The 20,702-nt window shown below is 40.7% G+C and overlaps 1 protein-coding gene and 1 long non-coding RNA gene across 8 annotated transcripts in view; one reads left to right on the plus strand and one right to left on the minus strand.

The window, feature by feature from the left end:
* Positions 1–20,702, plus strand: part of DDR2 (discoidin domain receptor tyrosine kinase 2) — a 150,008-nt gene that overhangs the window by 119,482 nt on the left and 9,824 nt on the right. For all 5 annotated transcript variants that reach the window (XM_072814723.1, XM_072814726.1, XM_072814724.1 and 2 more), the window contains 9 exons: positions 1,667–1,850; positions 5,422–5,665; positions 9,389–9,451; positions 10,227–10,357; positions 12,926–13,136; positions 14,544–14,767; positions 15,981–16,108; positions 18,162–18,353; positions 18,631–18,865. In XM_072814723.1, the coding sequence (XP_072670824.1) occupies positions 1,667–1,850; positions 5,422–5,665; positions 9,389–9,451; positions 10,227–10,357; positions 12,926–13,136; positions 14,544–14,767; positions 15,981–16,108; positions 18,162–18,353; positions 18,631–18,865 (1,612 nt within the window). The remainder of the gene's footprint in view (positions 1–1,666; positions 1,851–5,421; positions 5,666–9,388; positions 9,452–10,226; positions 10,358–12,925; positions 13,137–14,543; positions 14,768–15,980; positions 16,109–18,161; positions 18,354–18,630; positions 18,866–20,702) is intronic.
* LOC140626888 (uncharacterized) lies at positions 632–20,474 on the minus strand. Of its 3 annotated transcripts, none has more exons than XR_012025876.1 (4): positions 20,351–20,474; positions 10,145–10,348; positions 8,570–8,731; positions 632–781 (listed from the first exon to the last, which is right to left on the minus strand). It is a non-coding gene; the product is annotated as an uncharacterized lncRNA (long non-coding RNA). The 3 variants fall into 3 exon arrangements; XR_012025877.1 differs by lacking the exon at positions 20,351–20,474 and adding an exon at positions 18,141–18,303; XR_012025875.1 differs by lacking the exon at positions 20,351–20,474 and adding an exon at positions 14,875–15,448.

The raw sequence follows: 20,702 nt of genomic DNA on the forward strand, positions 1-20,702 counted from the left end.
GGGACTAGCAGGGGATTCAAATGGATAAATAAGGCAGGTAACTAGTAACAGAGGGAAGATCAAGAATAATTGCAATAGTTTTCACACAATCATCTCCCATTTATAGCTGAGGTAGTGAGGTTATCACTATGGAGTGTGCCTGAGTGATGAGGTATAAGCTCCCTAATTCAGAATCTCAGGATTAGATAGTTTTAGTAGCAAAAGTTATCTTTTTTTAACTAAAAAATTTATAGAGATAGTACATGCTTGTTGTAGTGATTTCTAACAATTCTAAAGGAGATTAAGTAAACCAGGAAAGTTTCTTTCCTTACCCATCCCCATGTGATTTAATTTTGATTAAAACAAGTTAATTTTTCATTTGTGTTGCTTTCATAAGTTTCATGGGGATTTATAATTCTGGGGACAATGGGAAATATACTTATTGCAAGTAAACTTATGTTCTCCTAGCCTTCTGATCTGTAGAGAGAAGAAAAAGATGGCAAATCCTTGGAAGGGAGATCCAGGCTCTGGTCACTGTGGATAAGGCCAGTCAAATTTTATAATTTGCCAAACATTTTTCAATGAACAAATAAATAAAAAAATGTATCTGTAAGGCTGGCATAATCACGCAATTATTTTTTGTGAATTCACAACTTTTATGTAACCTAAAGGGGCACATGTATTTTTGCTTGAGGGTGAGTATCCCAATATTTTCATTTGGGAGACTCCTGACTATCATTTAGAGCTTGAAATGCAGAGTTTGAGGAGAGAGGAGTCCCAGTTGATGAGTTCTTGCTCTGTCCTTCCATAAAAAGAAGGTAAAATAAAAAGAGAAAGCCAATAAGAAATAGCCAAATTAACATAAATACACAATTGTCCTATATACTAATCAAGCAAAGCCTTACAATCAGAAATGGAAAGCCCGCCAAGCTAGAAAGCAAGACTAAATCCAATGCCTGAGCCCCTCATGTAATTCATGCATTTTATTTCATGACTCTAGTATTCTGCAAATTTAATTAAAATTAGAAATAAATTAGTATTTAAATTTGGCATTGATTACTTTCCCCCCTTTAGTTTGGGGTCAAATTGGGTGGTTGGATGTGGGGTAGAGGAGTGCATGACTGGCTTCTCTGGAATTGATTCACTGAAAAATGACAACATTAAGTCAAAGAAGAGTCAGAAAAATTTCCAACAAGCTCTGGGACTATTTATTGAGTGATAGTCAAGTGCTACTATCTACTGTAGTGTTCATTGTATGCATCCATCCATCCATTCATTCATTTACTCATTAATAGATTAATTAATCAAATGAATTTGATAACATTGAATTATTATTGAAAAGCATATTATATTCAGTTTCCAAGAATAGGTAAGGATACAATAGATTATAGAACGCTTTTCTTATAACCTGATAAAATATTGTTCAAAAGCTTTGCTGCTGAAGGAGTAAGCAATTAAGTATTTTGTAAAATTTATTTGTATGAAATTCTTTGTTCTCCATTGATGCAGGATAAATGCATCAATATTATAAAATATACTGGATTTTTCATAATCCTTCAACCTTCAAGATAATCAACTCTTACAAAACCCTGGGGTGAAGAAGCTGGGTATAAAAGCTCTTCCTCGAATGTGCAATTAATTCTAGATTTCTCTCTCCCTTTCCCGTCTTTTCCCCTGGCTTGCGCAGCATGACTGAAGGGTTGGGCCAGCTGACAGATGGGGTGTCTGGCCTGGATGACTTCACTCAGACTCACGAATACCACGTGTGGCCGGGCTATGACTACGTGGGCTGGAGGAATGAAAGTGCCCCCAGTGGTTACATCGAGATCATGTTTGAATTTGACCGCATCAGGAATTTCACAACCATGAAGGTCAGTGGAGTTAGGTGTAGTGGAACGTGTCCAAGGAATCCAAAATGATGGTGTAGTGAAAAGGCACACTAGAAAGAACCCTGGGTGGTGCCAGCAGAACTGGATTCAAATCGGTATTCTGCTACTAATGAGCCACATGTGTTTCCAAGTCACTTCATCTCTTGGCTTCTTGCTTCCTTTGTAAATAAGGGGGTTAGACTAGGTCACTGTTTCTCAATGTTTTCTGTTGTTCCAACATCAGAGCCTACATACCATTAGGCACAGTGGGCCTAGAGCTCACAGGACTTTTTAAAGCCCCTGGAAATGTTTTAACTTTAACTTCTTTTAAAGTCAGTGGGGGAAAAGAACTTTTAGGGTCAAAAATTATTTTCATCTGTTTAACAACACAATTTTAAAATACAGTTTTATTTTATTTTATTTTTAGTGGAGAGAGGGGCTCACAAGAGCAAAAGTAACAATTGCCCATGGAAATCATTTTATGGCCCTGCCCCATGTGCCCCAGGGACAAGACATACTTTTATCAATAAGGCTGGCTTGTTGCAACTCTAATTCTAAATGGAAGACATGAATATTTTGTATTTTGTCTTTGGAATAACTTTCCACCCCTACCCTGTCTCTTTAACCCCTGCAGCACTGAGAAATCATAATAGAAGGCTCTGTACTCTTCTGTTTCCAGAGTTCTTTGTCCCTTATCTGTTGCAACAGCACATCTGTCTGGTCATCCTACTAGATTTTGATCTCCCCCAAACTGAACTCTAAGCTTGAGGAAAACTGGGGCTTAAAAGTACAAAGTCCTTTTGTTGAATGTAAGGGAGACCCCTGAAGTTTTTGTGGTTCACATAGAATTTTTACTGGTTTGTTGAGGAGCATAAGAGGACTCTAATAAGAGGCCCAAGAAAGTGGACAAGTGCATTTGACCTCACACATGGATCCTCATTTATCTGTCAGTTTCCCAATTAATAGTTAATATCATTATAATAATATTATATTAATATTATAACATTATAATAATATTATTTCCCTATTAATAGTTGAATACAGAATATTAATGGCCAAAAACCTGGTGTTGCTGCCTCTATTTCAATCCCCTTGGGATGATTTGCAGTTCAGTGTGGGGAGAGGCACTACCTATTTGCAAAAGGAGATATGTAGGATGAGTTGAAGATCCAGCAGAAGGAAATCTGTGTTATCATTAAGGGTCCCTAGTGAATCAAAATTTGTTATTCTTGGCACAAACCTGGAGTCAAAGAGGAAATCCATGTCTATTATATCACCCTCACATGTTAATGTGGTAATATCTCCTAACTGGACTAATAGCTATCAGTTAAATGAACAAATATTTAAGATGAGAACAGAAGGATCAACACATGCCCATCTACTTGTATATTGTTCAAGGCTGGCTCCTTGGCAGTTGTAAAACATAAGTACGTGCAGTTGTGTGTAACACACTCTTCTTCACAAGGTTTTCTGGAGGGAGGAAGAGAATATGCATAGTGGCAAAAATATGTACCTCCAGGGAAAATTTATTTGTTTTGCTGAATAATGAGATAGCCACATGCACCTATGAACATGTCTGTTGATTCAGAGAAATATACCATTGGGATAACTTTTAGTCTCAGAAATAATAAAATGTATGTTAAACTCTCCACAAAATTGTACTATTTAGTCAATAGACGTAATCTTCCTGAGTCCCCTGTAGCTCCGGTTTAATTAGTTTATCACAGGTCAGAATTATTCAGAAGCATAATCTACAGTAAGCAGGTGCCAGAAACTTCGAAGAAGCTATCTCAGGCTCAGGCCTCTCGAGCCCAAACAGGTCTCTAGCATATTTTAATTTTTCTGAGACAAATAAAATGTAAAAGATGACTTTTGGATCACTAACATCTTTTAGAGAGTAGTTATTGGTTTCTAGGCAAATTATTGCCATTCCCCTCAGTCCTTAAATATAGTCAAAATAGCCTATTGAAGTATATTCATGTACTTTTAAAATGTTCTGCATTTATTAAATAAATATGTAAGCCCAGAGGGGAATGAAATTCTATACTATTTATTTGCATTCCAGGAGAATTCTCAAAACATCTGGAGGAGAGATTATTACCTCTCCCGCAGGCTACCTATCCAACACTTTGCAGATTTCAAAAAAAAAAAAAAAATCTAAAAAATCTAGTGAAGCTGTAGATGGTATTTTTTGGATTTTTTTTTCTAGCCTTGTTCCATTGACTTGTGCTCAATAAACTGGAACAGTTAACTCATCCCAAAGAAAGAAGGTACTAACAGATGTTTTCAACATTAAAAAGTTTACAGGAAAATCCAAATGGAGAAGTTAAAGCAACTTGCTCCATTTCTGTGTGACATGGTATTGGCAAGAGCACTGGACTAAGAGTCTAGAGTTCTAGACTCCATCCTGTTGTTGACTGCTCATTTCTCTGCTCATTTCTTCAACCATAAAATTGCTGCAATCATTGCTGCTTCTTCTTCATTTAAAAATAAATTCTGAATGGTAGTCCTCCTGTATTTCCCATCCAGAGAGCAGAGGAGGGTACCAAAGACAGTCGGAGGGTTACAATTCAGGCCCTAAGCAAGACATTAAAATGCAAATAGCAAATATATTCCCAGAATGGCAAAGATGCTTTTCCAACCTGTGCAGTCTTTTAGTTCAGGGGATAGCGATCCACAAAGCTCCATTTTCCACGTACGACTAAGCCAGAGGAAATGTCAGTGAACTACCACGAGGGACCTGACCTAGTTACAAATATGCATATTCCATTTCTGAGGGATGTTAAATGCAGCAAGGTGCTCCAGAGGAACTGTTGTGGGATCTTTGTTTCCGATGACCCTTTTAAAAGCCATACAAATATCCTGGTGAAAGAGTCATGGCAGCAGGCAAGAGGATGCAAGCTACTTTCCGAAAGACCTTCTTTTCTCATCTCAGAAAATATCCGTGGGGAAGATTTCATGCCCACATCAGAATGGCTTCACCTTAACTTAACTTAAATGAAGATAGTGTGTCTCTGGCTGAAAAATGCCAATATGTGGCCCTTGAAATGAGATTCCTAAAGAGAAAGATGAAATTGTTTTGGAATGTGTACTGTTTCAGATTTCTCAGCTAACCCTGTTGGAAGGAGTGGACTGGCTTTAGAATGCACCTAGGAGGGAGCAGGAGAGAGGACTCCCCCTTACCTCAGTTCAGAGCAGCCTGCTTCTGGGTGCATGGCAAGCCTGTTGGAGAGGGTTAGACACCTGGGAGTGTTAAGCGCAAGGAAGGCCCCGAAAGGATGCTGGTCCAGCCCTCATTTAACAGATGAGGTGACAGGAAATGAGGTGACCCGGGCCTTACAGGTGTAGACAGGTGACCAGGGGAGCCACCTCGGTTCTGAGGGCCAGACCAATGTATCCCTGCCACCCTTCAAGTTCCTGGAAGAGCAAGTCTGAAAGACTACAGAGCAACTTCTCACCAAGGGCAGTGCTCAGATAAATGGTCAGGTCTAGGACGTCAGGGGTTAGGTTGCACTGTGTCCCTGCGCCACTTACTGCTGTCAGCCTGTCACTCGCATGCCTCTTTCTCTGCCAGGTCCATTGCAACAACATGTTTGCTAAAGGTGTGAAGATTTTTAAGGAGGTGCAGTGCTACTTCCGCTCTGAGGCCAACGAGTGGGAACCTAACGCTGTGTCCTTCCCCCTCGTCCTGGACGATGTCAACCCCAGTGCCCGCTTCGTCACGGTGCCCCTCCACCACCGCATGGCCAGTGCCATCAAGTGCCAATACCATTTTGCGGACACCTGGATGATGTTCAGTGAAATCACCTTCCAATCAGGTTGGGAGCTGAGGGAGCCTCCTGTGGAAATGGGAGGAACAGGAGGAAGGGGTGGACTGGAGCTGCTCACTGGAGGGTCTCTAAGGAAAAGGGTTGCATGGCGGCTTCTCGCAGATGCATAGAGGAATCTTCCGTAAGACTAGAATACTTACTGGGTTCTACATATTTTTGTAAAAGGCACATAAATAAAGGACTAATACATGAGAATACAATGAGCTAAAGCTATATAAATGAAGCCAGTTAAGGGGAAGCACACTACTAAAATATTTAAGTGAAAATTTCTAAATAGGGGCACCTCGTTGGCTCTTTGGTTGAGCGTCTGCCAACCTGATCCTGGGGTGATCCTGGGGTCCTGGGATCGAGTCCCACATTGGGCTCCCTGCAGGGACCCTGCTTCTCCCTCTGCCTGTGTCTCTGCCTCTCTCTGTGTGTCTCTTATGAATAAATAAAATCTTAAGAAAAAATTCTAAATACACAAAAGTAAAGACCCCTCATCAGTCACTGCCTTACTAACCACTGGTTTTGCCAGTCTTGTTTTATCCATTTCTCCCTTTCCATTGTAGAATTTTAAATAAATTTGAGACATTATTTGATTTCATTACTAAAAATGTGAGACCACATCTAAGAAAATAGCATTATCTTTATAAACATCATGCCTCATACGCATAAAGCATTATGGCATCTAACAACATTTGTTAATAAGTAATTCTTTAACATTAGCTAATAGGTTGTCCACATTCAGGTATCCCTGATTGTCTAATACTACTACTACAGTTGGCTTGATCAAATTCAGATCCAAATAAGGTCCTCTTGGGGATCCCTGGGTGGCGCAGTGGTTTGGCGCCTGCCTTTGGCCCAGGGCGCGATCCTGGAGACCCAGGATCGAATCCCACGTCGGGCTCCCGGTGCATGCAGCCTGCTTCTCCCTCTGCCTGTGTCTCTGCCTCTCTCTCTCTCTCTGTGTGACTATCATATATAAATAAAGAAAAAAAATTTTAAAAAACCAAAAAAACAAATAAGGTCCTCTTGGGAGATTTCCTTTAGGATATTCCTAAGTGTCTCTCTTAATATAAAACAGTCCTTTTAAAAAAAATCCATTCTGGTTTGGCTGATTGCTTTCTGTGATGCCATTTTTTAGAGCATATATCTTTTGTCATTTCTGTAGACTCGTGGTTATATCTACAGGCTGATTTGATTCAAGTTCAATATTTATTTTTGTCAAGAATTTTCATAGATAGTGCTGTGTCCTTTATGTTGAACCTCATCATGAGGATGTAATGTTAGATTCTCTCACCTTAAGTAATGCTAAGATTGATTCCTGGGCTCAAGTTATCTCCACTGATGACCACTGCTTGAATTATTTATTTCATTAGGGATTGTTAAATGGTGATTTTCTAGTTTTTGCATTCCTTCTGCATTTATTAGCTCAATTTCTTCTGACTAGTAGAACTGTTCCTCATGCACTTGCTTACCCTGAGATATGGTTCACATTGAAAGGGCAGGAAACATGATTAATTTTTTCTCTTCATCAATTTTCAGAGTTGATGCCCTAGCAACCTTCAATAATGTTTTGGTTTTTAATATCATCATGCATTCATTGCTTTTTTAATAATTTCAGTATGTTTAATCAGTTGTAATTATTAATTATTTCTGATGCTCAAATTGTCTTACATTTGACCAGAGCATACACCTTTAGGCTGGCTCTGTGTTCTTTGTATCTGGACTTATAAGACTTTGATAAATATCTTATTTTCTGGAAGAACAAAATTATGCAAGCTCTTTTTAAACATTGGTGTTCCAGATATGGAGTCAACCATTTCCTTAAGCAGTCCTCGTTCCTTTTATTGGAGAATGGTGCTTAGAGACCACAAACCGGGTAGTAGGGATTGTGCTGAATCTTGCAAAATTAAAAGGCATTTAGGACATTGTCTACCACCATTGAGATGAGGTACAAAACCCACACATTGATTTTTCTAAAGATGCTCAAAAAATCAAAAAACTGATACCAAGAATTAGCAGTCAGGAGAGAGGTCAGTAGAGGGTGGGTTCATAACAGTGTCAAAAGAGTGAGCCTTGCACTGGACTGGTAGAAAAGTTTAGGTGAAAAATAACAGAAGAGGGGAAGAGAGACTAATGTGAAGATAAAGTACAAGACCCCATGCTTTCTGATTTAACTTTTATTTCTTAAAAATTTTTGTTTATTTATTTTAAGATTTTAAAAATTTATATATTTATTTATTTGAGAAAGAGAGAGAGAGAGAGAGAGAGAGCAGGAGGATGAGTAGAGGGAGAGGGACAAACAGGCTCCATGCTGAGAGCAGAGCCCAACATGGGACTCCACCCCATGACTGAAGATCTCATGACTGAGATCATGACTTGAGCCAAAATCAAGAGTCGGACCCTTAACTGACTGAGCCACCCAGGCACCCCTGATTTAAGTTTTAAAGGAAGAAAATTTCAGGACAGTTTGCTCATTAAGATGTACTGATAAGGAAATAGAACATCTGTTTGAAAAAAAAACAAGTTTGGTGCCTTGATGCCTTCTTCTATAAAGACCTAATTTAAGAATAGATTGATTATTTTACATGAAGTATTTACTAAGAGCAGAAATTTAGAGCAGTCTGGGTGGCTCAGCAGTTTAGCACTGCCTTCATCCCAGGGTGTGGTCCTGGGGACCCAGGATTGAATCCCACGTCAGGCTCCCTGCATGGAATGGAGCCTGCTTCTCCCTCTGCCTCTGTCTGTGCCTCTCATGAATAAATAAATTAAATCTTAAAAAAAAAAAAAGAACAGTGGTTTAGATGTTTAAAAACGGTGTCATTACATTGTGTTAACAATGAGACCATAGATTCTCATCCATCCTCAGGGATTCTATTCTCTTGGCAGAGTAATTAGTCCACTTACCTTGTTATACCCAATTGCAGCAATGGGCTAGTTTTTGACTCCTGGGATCTCTTGAGTTTTATAATCCAATGTCATGATAACATTCATTTCCATTGGAGCTTGAGGACCCAATGCAGAAAAGTATATGTAGATGCCAGATACCTCCCAATTTGCATAATAATGCTAAGAAGAAGAAAAATTAGGACTTACGGAGAGCATGCGGGTTGAAGGGAATTGCATATTCTAATTCTTGACTTCCTTCCTTAGACAAATCAGAGGGGAAAATGAGTTGCCAACATCAATCTAGCAAATACACTCTGGGGGGCTAGTTTTAGAAGCTTATACATCACAGTAAAGGACACTCCGGTATCAATAATTTACCTATAAGGATGAGGTTTGATTATAAATTAAAGGGCTAGGTCAATGAGCATAGTGAAAACAACTTAATTTCCTTGGAGAGCCGCTTAGCGCTATGTCTGTTCCATGACCACTTACCCATCATGTTCTCTCTACATTTTGCTGAATTTGGGTCTGACTTCCTATGCATGCTTTATGATAATGTGTGGTCACAGCCCTCTGAGCCACTGTTTCATAAACTTCTTTGTACCATGACACCTAGTATCGTTTAAACAAACATTTTCCAAAAGAAGAGTTGCTCTTACTGTCCAGATGAATGATGATTTTTTAAAATTTAGAATATTATATGAGTTCCTTTTTAAGAAAGGCTGATGACAACTCGCTAAATTGATTTCACAATGTGCTAGGTCACGATCTGCCTCCAGAAAAACCACTACTTAGCTGTATTCTCCCCAGCTCTGACTCACACTTATTTTGTAACAGACGCTGCAATGTATAACAACTCTGGAGCCCTGCCCACCTCACCTGTGGCACCCACAACCTATGGTATGTGTGATTTCTAGTTATAAAAGTTAAAATTGAAGGGGGCTTCTAAAAGATGAAGAAGGGTAGAGATTTGCAAGGGCCTGATTGTCTGCATAGGAGGCTTTATACCAGGTGGCTTTGGATGAAGGGTAGTTCTGGAAAGATAGAATCCAAAGTAAAGGATCCAAACTCACTCTCCTCACTAGTTCATTTTATTCTTCAGTTAAAGCAGAGTCTGGAGTTGTTCCAATTGCTTCATGAAAGTTTGGGTATCTCAGAACAAAAACAAGGAAAGGGACATTTCTAGGGGATCTCAATGGATGGAAGTCCATTAAACAAAATGGTAGTCTCTCTAATTGGAGATACATGCAAAAATGTATCCAGTGCTTTAGATGATCACTGGTAATATGAGCCGGCAATATGGGAAACACATATGATCAAGTGTCTCCAAGGGGGACTCTTCACCTATTTTTCATGAGGTATGACTGTGGGCCAGTAGACCTAGGCTGTGGTAATAAAGGAACAAAATTTGAGGATGAATTGAAAACTTCTCCATTATCCAGTCTGATACATGAGGAGGAGGCGGAGGCTACGGCCCCAAGGAGGAGGACTGTATGTTGGAGGAGCAAAGTCATACAAGACTAGCAAGACTGAAACTAAGCAGAAGTGTTAAGGCGGCATCTTGTAGAATTATCCTGAAGGAAAAAGTTCTACCTCTGTCCCTGGTCCAGTCTCTCATGCTTTTCCTTGCCCCATGAGATGGTGATGTTCTCCATCTCTCTCTTCTTGGTCACAGATCCAATGCTTAAAGTCGATGACAGCAACACTCGGATCCTGATTGGCTGCTTGGTGGCCATCATCTTCATTCTCCTGGCCATCATTGTCATCATCCTCTGGAGGCAGTTCTGGCAGAAAATGCTGGAGAAGGTAAGGAAGTGCAGAACAGTCATGGGATAAGAACCTGTGCTACACGTGCCTAAGCCACTGTCACCCCAGGAGAAAAAGGCAAACTATAAGAACTTGTAAATGCTTAGAGCATTAACTGAGGCCACTAAGAAGCCTGGGATTGGAGAAGCTTGTTGCTGAAGGGAGTCAGAAAAGAATAAGCTAAGTCCATTTTCTCATGTTTGAAACGAGGATTTTGGAGCCTCCCTAGGAAACTCTTCCTAATACATTGAATCTCAACTCAAACATCTTCCTTGAAGGTTTTGATTCACTGGGTTTGGGGAGAGTGCAGGCATCTGTGTTTTTTAAAAAAATTAACAGATGTACAATTGGTACCTAGCTAAAATTTCTGATAATGCTGTTCCTTCTCTTGTTACTGTTTACACACATGCATGTGTGTGTGTGTGTAGAAAAACATTCAGCCTCATTAATATCCAAGCCAAGTTTCTCATAGTCCTGTTTCTACTTTATTTACTTGGAAGTTGTGATTATGCATCCTTCTGGGTCCCTCTTCAGATTTGTTTTGTCCAGCCTAACTTACCTGAATAATTTTTATACATTTGCCTAACATTCGACAATCTGCAAGGTCTTTTTTTTTGTGTGTACTCTTTTACTTAAACCTTGTTGAATAATGGTGAGCTGGGCCTAGTAAGTTATATAGAAGTGTGATGTACTTAAGGTCATATAACTGATATCCTATTTTCTATGGTCATTCCAATTGTCAGTGTTGAAATTTGTCAACTTTTTTCCTTTTAAAATATATACATTCCACTGAAAAGTTGGAATATCTATAACTTTGGTATTTTAGGCTAGATAGCAACTCCCTGGGCATTTCTGCTAGGTATCTGATACTCTTAGGGTCTGCTGATGTTTAAGTGTTTCTAGATTTGGCCATGGACGTCTTCACTGATCCATGGATTCAAAGGGATGTGGACTGAAAGGTTAGAGAAGCTCTGAGCTTTGAGGTAATTCAAGACCTTTCTTCTAGAATGCTGGAACACACTGGGTATCTAAGTTCTGGATGAGGAGCAGCAAAATGTGCTGGTGGTAGTAGAAGCTGGTAGTCTGAAGGTCCATGGGACAGCTTGAAGCTGATGTGTGTCTTATTGAGTATTTTGTTATGCCTGCATTTTCACTGGGAAGAGGGAATCTGTGTTCTATACCCTGTGAGCTATATTTCTCTTTATTGGAGAAATTACCACACTTCTCTGGATCTTCTGAGCCTGATTGGAATATGTTCATGACTGGAAGAGGAGTATTGGATTCGAGATTCTTCAAGTAAAAGGGAAAGCAAAAATTTTGCCCTGGAATATTTAACTTGGTCCTTCAAAAAATTATTTCTACCCTGTGTATCCTAGTAAGATAAATCCAGATGCTTTGGAATGACAGGATTTCTTCCTGGGGACAGAATTTGTGTCTCTGTGTGTGTCTATGCGTTTGTGTGCACGTATGCGTATGTGTGTGTATAAAACCCTTAGGCATACACATATATTCCAAAAACCATGATTCAAAATAGCTTTAGACTAACCATTATTTGCAGGATGCTTTTAGTAGTGTCCTTAACATTTTTTCTTTGAGAGAGCTAAATAAACCCATACTTATTGAGTACCTACTATGTGCTGGGCTCCAAACTCTGTATTGAGGATGTGATTGTAACAAAGGACTTTTTAGTTCAGGGGATAAAGCAGACATCTAAGCGTTTCCACTGAACACTCAAACATGTGTTTATGAGAGTGGAACATTTTTTATGCTCAAATCCAAATAGTTCACATACATTCAAATTCGTGCATTTTCCTTTAGAAGGTGCAGATAGATCACATTGGCTAGGATGCCAAAACAATTTTATTATTATCTTCCTCCTTCCTCCCCCCTCCCCCTCCTCCTCTCCCTCCTCCTTCTCCTCCCCCTCCTCCTCCTCTTCTTCTTCTTCTTCTTCTTCTTCTTCTTCTTCTTCTTCTTCTTCTTCATTAGGTATAATTCACTTCAGTATCCCTAGGGATTTCCTTTTGCATTCTTATAGCTATTTTATTTTGGGCTAGTAAAAATGCAGGATTGAGGGCATATTATCCTAAGCTATGGAGCCAGAGTGATGGAGTGCACTACTGAGCCATCATGTTATAGCACATCTGTTGAGTGAATGAGCATTTTAATGTGTCTACACAGAATCAAACCAATTAAAGGATAAGCCTGCTAAAATCCAGTATATAATAGAACATCAAAAACTGTAAGATGGAGAAGATCTTTGATTGGCCACTGATAGGTTCTCACAGTGTCATATAAATAATGCTTATAAATGCTTCAGTGGAAGTTAACAAACATTGGCAGCACAGAAGTTAGGAGATCACATTTTGCCTTGAAGCAATGGAGGATTACTCTCAGTTCCTATGACACAGGCATTTGACACAGGTCGCATCCCTGTCACTTGTGGTGCTTCCAGGGTTTAAGAGTAACAGAGAGGTATTTCACCTGAGTGGAGGAGCTGGATCTCAGAAGAGGAGGAGGCTATGATCCCCTTTGTGCCAACATGCCTTCCCCATTCTTCTCATTCAGGCTTCCCGGAGGATGCTGGATGATGAAATGACAGTCAGCCTGTCCCTGCCCAGTGAGTCCAGCATGTTCAACAACAACCGCTCCTCATCGCCAAGTGAGCAGGAGTCCAATTCCACTTATGATCGCATCTTTCCCCTTCGTCCTGACTACCAGGAGCCATCGAGGCTGATACGAAAACTCCCAGAATTTGCTCCTGGGGAGGAAGAGTCAGGTGAGGATGGCCCAGTGGCAGAGAATGAGGGAGAGATCTTGACGGGCATCATGAAGGTGTGACACTTTTCTCCTCCTCAGCCAAGACTGGTTTTAATCGAGAGGAGCCCACGTTTTCCTGAGAAGTCCACACTCTCTTTCTAGACTGATCTGCCACTGGTCCTACCCTAATCTGAGTGCCTCTCTTTTGCTACTGCACATAGTAGGTATTTAAAAGGACCCTCAGGTCAGAAGAGAAAGAAAATAGATAAAGGTTGTCGCTAAGGTGCTAACACCTGAAGAGCCTAAGCTAAGTCCAACTAGTCTGGTCTCTTCATTTTCCATAGGAAGAAGGTGAGGAAGCCCAGCTAGGGCACTCACCCAATACCAAACATCATTAGTGGTAAATTCAGGACTAGCATTTCACCTGGAGAAAACAAATAAATGAAGCTAAAGACATCCTGGAATTCCCAATCTTCTAGCCATCTAGATAACTGAGTTTATCTAATTTTTGTTTATTTCTCTTTGGTGAAAATTTATTAGAATGATACAAGATCTTTTACATCAGTGAATATTTCTTGCCTTTCTTCAATAAAAAGCATTGCTTTGGTAAAATAGTGCCAATTGATTCATATCCAGTGTTTTTTAGAGTGCTGCAGAGTGACATCAGAAGGGATTCTGGGGTCATCAGTGAGGCTCAGAGCAGCTTTTCCATAAGGTCAGCACCTGAGGAATGACCTAAGTCAGTGGAACTTGTGTTTGGGAGAAAGGCCAGATGGAGAAGCAGACAGACCTAACTGGGCACGCATAGGCTTTGCAAGGGCTCTTTACAAAGGAGGAAAGGAAACTCGCATATGTTTATCACTCAGCGGATAAGAAACATTGAAGGAGCACGTTGAACTCAAGGATATGAACGAATTTATTTCCTAGGCTAACCTAAAGTAACTTACCTATTTTCTAATATGTTAAAACATCTCCCCCCTCATATTTTAAGTTATTTTTTTTTAAGGAAGAATGTGTCTCAAACTATATTGAATCATCGGAAAGTTGTTTCATCCCTAAAATATGTTATTAAATCAATGAGAGTGTCTTCAAATTAAAGAAATAAGTGATGTGATTAAATCATCGAACTTTCCTACTCTGCTCTTATCTAGAGTGAACTACACCTACAGCTTCACCACGATCCCCTAAGATTAGCCAAGGAGGTTGCTAATGATCACGTAGTTTGAGAAGAATAAGAGAAAATGATATTCTACATTCTGAAGGCCACGAGACAGGGTCTCCAGGGGAACCATTCTTTGAGTGAGAATGGCATGGAGTAGTGTAGGCTGTCTTAGGGGCAGGTCCTAGCCTTCCTTTTGGATTTTCTTCCTGGAAGGATCTCCAAAGATGCCCCTTGGAGGAGGACTTATTGCCTGTGTCTTCCCAGGCTGCAGTGGCATCGTGAAGCCTGCCCAGCCCAGCGGGCCTGAGGGGGCGCCACACTACGCAGAGGCTGACATTGTGAACCTGCAGGGGGTCACGGGAGGCAACACCTACTCGGTGCCTGCCGTTACCATGGACCTGCTCTCAGGGAAGGACGTGGCTGTGGAAGAGTTCCCCAGGAAACTCCTAACGTTCAAGGAGAAGCTGGGAGAAGGCCAGTTCGGGGAGGTGAGTTGAATCTTTTAGTGGGATCTCCGGTTCTTGGTATCTCAAAGATAGGGGTTGAATACAAATGGCCAGTAGAGCCAAGTGTCCCTTCCGAAGTGGGTTCAGACCTCAGTGTCTCCTTCACTCCTCTGTCCTTGCCTCGTCCTCTGGAAGGCTGGTATTGGGATCAACCTCATCTTTGTGAAATAGCCCACAAAGGTTGCTGGGTCTTCTGAGTTCTGTATAGAAATTTTTAAAGCAAGCAAGTCACTAGACTGCAGATATCTTGAAAAACATGCAATATTTTCAAATTTTTTTACGATAGGTTACAAAGGGTGGGGTCCCGTAAGATGTGATCATCTTTGATAAACTGTCCAAGAACATCCTGCTACTTGATAGCCACTTTGTTTTCTTCCTGTCAGTGGGAGTTATGTGTAAAGTGGTCAAAAACAACCTCGCCCCTGACTTGAGTCCCAGAATCAGCCGGAGGGAATGAATTGCCAACTGAGATAAGGAGGAGCACTCTTCCCGATGGCCCTCCGAGTGATGCACGTAATAGTGACTTTGCACTCTTCTATCAGTCACGGGAACCTTCTGAGAATCCAAAGCCATGACTTAAGTGGCAACAGGAGCCTTTCACCAGCACCATCTGAACCCCAGATGAAATATAGGAATATGTTATTGGTTTTCAGTGTGGGTGGCATGCTTTGCCCTTGGGTAGGTTTGGTGTTGGTGGATGTACAAGGGCCGGTGACATCTGTTTGTGATGTCGTATATACTCATTCTGTCCCCTGGGTTAAAAACACAGGCTCATTATTCTGTTACTAATACATAGGGGTTACTTATGTACTAACACCATACTAAGGGATTACCTTAGAGAAGAATCTGCCATATGTTTCCTATGAGCCAATAACTAAACTTCCTTGAGTCAAAGTTGGAGTGTTTCTGCCGAGCGCCATTTTAGAGTGGCCTATGCCGTAATACAATAGTATGTTGTAGGTTCAGTCACATAGCATCCCAATCCATGTATGTTTCTTTTATAAAGCAGTAACAATGTCAAACTTTATCATTGTTTGTCTCGACTATTTGCATTAAAGGCATGTTACACGTATCTTAACATGTATGATTTGGCTTGAGTTGTAAGAGTTAGCTTATCTCCAGGAAATGCCCAGCAAGAGTACTGAGCCATCTTCAGGAGAAACGATGATGCTGAGACTAGATGACTTTTGTCTAGGTTCATCTCTGTGAAGTGGAGGGGATGGAAAAATTCAAAGACAAAGATTTTGCCCTAGATGTCAGTGCCAACCAGCCTGTCCTGGTGGCCGTGAAAATGCTCCGAGCAGACGCCAACAAGAATGCCAGGTCTGTGGTCTGCATTTTGAATTTTTCTTTATGTATTTCTCCTTCAGGATCAGGAACACTCCTGGAAACCTTTGAGCATTTTTTGTTTTTCTTTGAGATGGGAAGGTCTGTGAGCTGCCTCACCTTTCACTGTTGTGCTCTATTTTTCTGAGGGGCCTGCAGTCCTCATCTCTCTTCTCTGTCTCCGGCAAATGCAGATGTCCACTTTCCATTGAATTAGCTCCGTGTTTACTTCCTCACTCCCTTTGCACAGAGCTGTACTTCCCAACACACCCAACAGCCTGAATATGTGCTCCTTCGACCATGGCGCTCAGACATCCTCCTGAATGTCATTACTGCCTCTTGGCCGACTTCCACTTTTACACACAACTTTCTTGCTGAGTCTCCTCCATGCTCCTTTATTCGCGTCTCTATTTACTGTCTCATTCCTTTTTTTTTTCTCTTTTATGCTCCTTTTCTTCTGTGACCAGCAAACCCCCAAATGAGAAGCTACCTCTACTTGGAAAAGTATCCATGGACCTCAAAGCAAAAGGATCCTACAGTTGGTTAGCGTGTCCCAAACTGGCCAATAGTCTCTTGGATCCTTTACTACATAAATTCCAGTTTCCAGCCATACTCCGTTGTCTGACAGCCTTTCCATTACAGTAATGGTGAGTTAATCCTCACCCAGAGAGGCATGCTGGTTGAAAGCTGGTTGTCTGTGTCTCAAAGAAGTCTGCACATCTGGGTAACGTATGTATTTTCCCATTTGTGTTGACTTGGTTTGTCTCGCTGATACTCACAGCGAGAGAAAGCTTATTATCCCTGTCCCCCAAATTATTGTAAATTCCAAGTATGGTCAGTAGAGTTTCATTAAAAGTGTTGCAACGGACAGGATGTGAAATGAAGAAGGAAGAAAGGTGAGGGAACACAATTGGAATTTTAACTGTGAGAACTTCAGTCTTAAAGACCTGGATATGCATGAAAAATGACATCCTCTGGGTCCCTTAGAGAGACAAGATATTCTTAATATTAACTTTATCACGTGATTGGAGAGAGTGGCAAGAAGAAAAAAAAAAAAACATAGGATATAACAAAGCCTTTGCCCATTGGTTTGGTTGGTGAGGTTTGGTGTTCCTCTCCCGGGGCCACTGTAATTTAGCAGTGAAGGATGGTCTCCCCCAAGCTGTGGAGACCCCTGGTTTTGAGTGGAAGGGAAATGAAAGAGGGGACATGTCACATCAGGACTACATTGATTTCTGGGGTTTTATATTGATACAGTATAACTCCCAGTCCAGAATTCCTAGAAAACTCACCAGAGATTCATAGCTCATCTGCTCTGATAGTTTTAAGAATGTGGGCCAGTGGTCTCACTGACCCAAATATTGTTACTGGGAAAGATGATAGCCCATTTTGTGACTCGAGTGGTTGTCACTAGGGTCCTCAAACAGTTCTAGTCCAAGTGAGTGCTGATTTGGAAGCAACTCCACACTACCACCATGAACTTGAAAACAGCTCTGTTTTGAACAGGCTGCTCAGTGTGTGTTGTGACTACTGCTGGTGTGCCCTGTAGTGCGAACAACCAGTATGAGAAAAAGAAAGAGTTCCCAGATAAAGCAGAGGATGATTTTTCACGTTATAAAGGATTTCTTTGCTTGATCGATAGAGCGAGTCCGTAGCTTTTTAAAAAAGTAAATACTCCAGTGTACTTAAGAAACAATTTCCAGGGAAAAGTTTCATTTTGCATATGAGTTTTTAGCAGCATATCTGTGTTTCAGCAAATAGTAGTCACTTTCTATGTGGTGGGCCTTTTGTTGGACTCTAGGGATATAAATGTGAGCAGGTCATGGCTCTTGTTCTCAAAAAGACCACAGTTGAATAAACATGCATCCTATTCCAGGGTGTGTAGAATAAGGCATTTCCAGGTACCAACTTCTCTGTCCTCCCAAAGGTTATTTAAAGGGAAACAAGACTCTGGGGTAATGGGTAGGACTAGGCTTTGCTGTGTCTCCTTCCCCCTCTTGTTTCTAACCCTGGCAGCCTCTGGGTTTACCTATGTCTGTGTCCTCCAAAGGAACGATTTTCTCAAGGAGATAAAGATCATGTCCCGACTCAAGGACCCAAACATCATCCGCCTCTTAGCTGTGTGTATCACTGATGACCCGCTGTGCATGATCACCGAGTACATGGAGAATGGAGATCTCAATCAGTTTCTTTCCCGCCACGAGCCCCCTAGTTCTGCCTCCGGCAATGTACCCACCGTCAGGTAAGTAAGTCGGGTCCCCCATCCCTCCTCTGCATTCAAGAGGCTAACCTGGGCTCCGGGAAGTAAAGTTCATCAATGTTCTGGCATGAGGAGGGGAGGTTAGCACGCAGGAATAATGGAGCAGCCACCCTTTGAGGGAAAGCAAAGAGATCCACTGAGAACAGAGAAGGGATGTTGGTGGAAACTCCAGTTGACTGATACCCCCTGGAGAATGTGTGCCTCTCGCAGCTTGCTCTTTCCATAGGCTACTTCCTCCCCTCTTTTTTTATTCCCTCAGTTATGCCAACCTGAAGTTTATGGCTACCCAGATTGCCTCTGGCATGAAGTACCTTTCCTCTCTCAATTTTGTCCACCGAGATCTGGCCACACGAAACTGCTTAGTGGGTAAGAACTATACCATCAAGATAGCTGACTTCGGAATGAGCAGAAACCTGTACAGTGGTGACTACTACCGGATCCAGGGCCGCGCGGTGCTCCCCATCCGCTGGATGTCTTGGGAGAGTATCTTGCTGGTGAGTTCCTCTCGTTTTTAAGCGCTACCTCAACAACGGACGTGTAGGCAGGTACGCGTGGCACACAGGGACAAGCCTGAGACAAGGCAAGTTTGCAGCAAGCAAACACTAGATGTTGATATTTTCTCTGACTTGAGAGGATTTACTCGGTATATTCACCATTATTATTATTTTTACACTTGCCTACTTCTGCTGATAAAGTGTAACATGCTCGCTATAGAAAATTCAGGACAAGGTTAAAAATGCACCTATCATCATACAAGATTTACTATCCTTCGTTTTCTCTCTACCCTTTCGACCTACTGATTGGTCTTCATTAATTTGTGATATTAAAAACCTTATCATGGGGATCCCTGGGTGGCTCAGCGGTTTGGCGCCTGCCTTTGGCCCAGGGCGCGATCCTGGAGTCCTGGGATTGAGTCCCACGTCAGGCTCCTGGCATGGAGCCTGCTTCTCCCTCTTCCTGTGTCTCTGCCTCTCTCTCTCTCTCTCTCTCTCTCTATCATTCATAAATAAATAAATAAATAAATAAATAAATAAATAAAGCTTTAAATAAATAAATAAAAATAAAAACCTTATCACTTAATGAAATGTTATCCACACAGAATATTTTTCTTCTGTATTAATTTCATAACCATATTTCTAATGAATTATTTGGATTGACATCTCTATATTTATTTTAATGAGTTTTGCTGCTTTTTATTTTAAGTTCATCATTCTTTGCTTTATAATTTTTATTCAATGCTTGGTATTCTGGACCACGAGCGAGTAATTTTTTCCAAATGTCTCTCTTGGAGGTGTATTTTCTGACCCTGCGAATCTGAGACATGTCAGTGTTGATTTTACACCACTTAGCTGATTTGTGGAATTATTAGACTTTAAACACTTACTTCCTACAATGCTATATACATGTAATTTTGTCTTTTGTCATTTAGTATTGCAGAGAAAAGCCTGAGAGCAATCTAGCTTTGTTCATTTATAGTCAATCAGCTTATTTCTTGTTCATATTCTTAAAGGATTCATTAATTAAATTTGAAATGAAAAAATATAGTTATTCCCTTTCTCTCACCAAGATAACCACTTAATATTTTGGTATATTTCCTTTGGGGTTGTTTTCTATACACACATTTCTGTGTATGTGTATATGTGTCTATGTATATATACGTGTATATATGTATATATATGTGTATATGTATGTATGTGTATATGTACAGTAGACCCCCTTATTTACGGGGGATATGTCCAGGGCCTCCAGTGGATGCCTGAAACTGCAGGTAGTACTGAACCCTATACATACTATGTTTTTTTCCCATACATACACACCTATGATAAAGGTATAATAGATATTTTAATATAGAAATCAGGTACAGTAAGAGATTAAAAACAGTAATTAATAATAAAATAGAACAATTGTAACAATATACTGTCAAAAGTCATGTAAATATGGTTTCTCTCTCTCTCTCCAAAATATTGTACTGTACTCACCCTTCCTCTTGTGATGATATAAGGTGATAAAATGCCTGCCTGAAGAGATGGAGCAGGTGAATTGTGGAGGCATTGTGATGTAACGTTAGGTTACTACTAACCCGCTGATGATACATTAGAAGGAGGGTGCTCTGCTTCTGGGCCACTGTTGACTGTGGGTAACTGAAATCATGGAAAGTGGAACTGCAGATAAAGGGGACTACCCTGTGGAACTAATTATAGTACATAACCAGGGTGATGTAATGCACGTATCATTCTACATCATTAGCCTTTCCTATGTCATTCAATGTTCTTCAAAAACCTGACTTTAACAGCTGAATAATATTCCACTGTGTGTATCTATCCAATAATT

Source organism: Canis lupus, chromosome 38 (genome assembly GCF_048164855.1).
Source record: "Canis lupus baileyi chromosome 38, mCanLup2.hap1, whole genome shotgun sequence".
Classification (NCBI taxonomy): domain Eukaryota; kingdom Metazoa; phylum Chordata; class Mammalia; order Carnivora; family Canidae; genus Canis; species Canis lupus.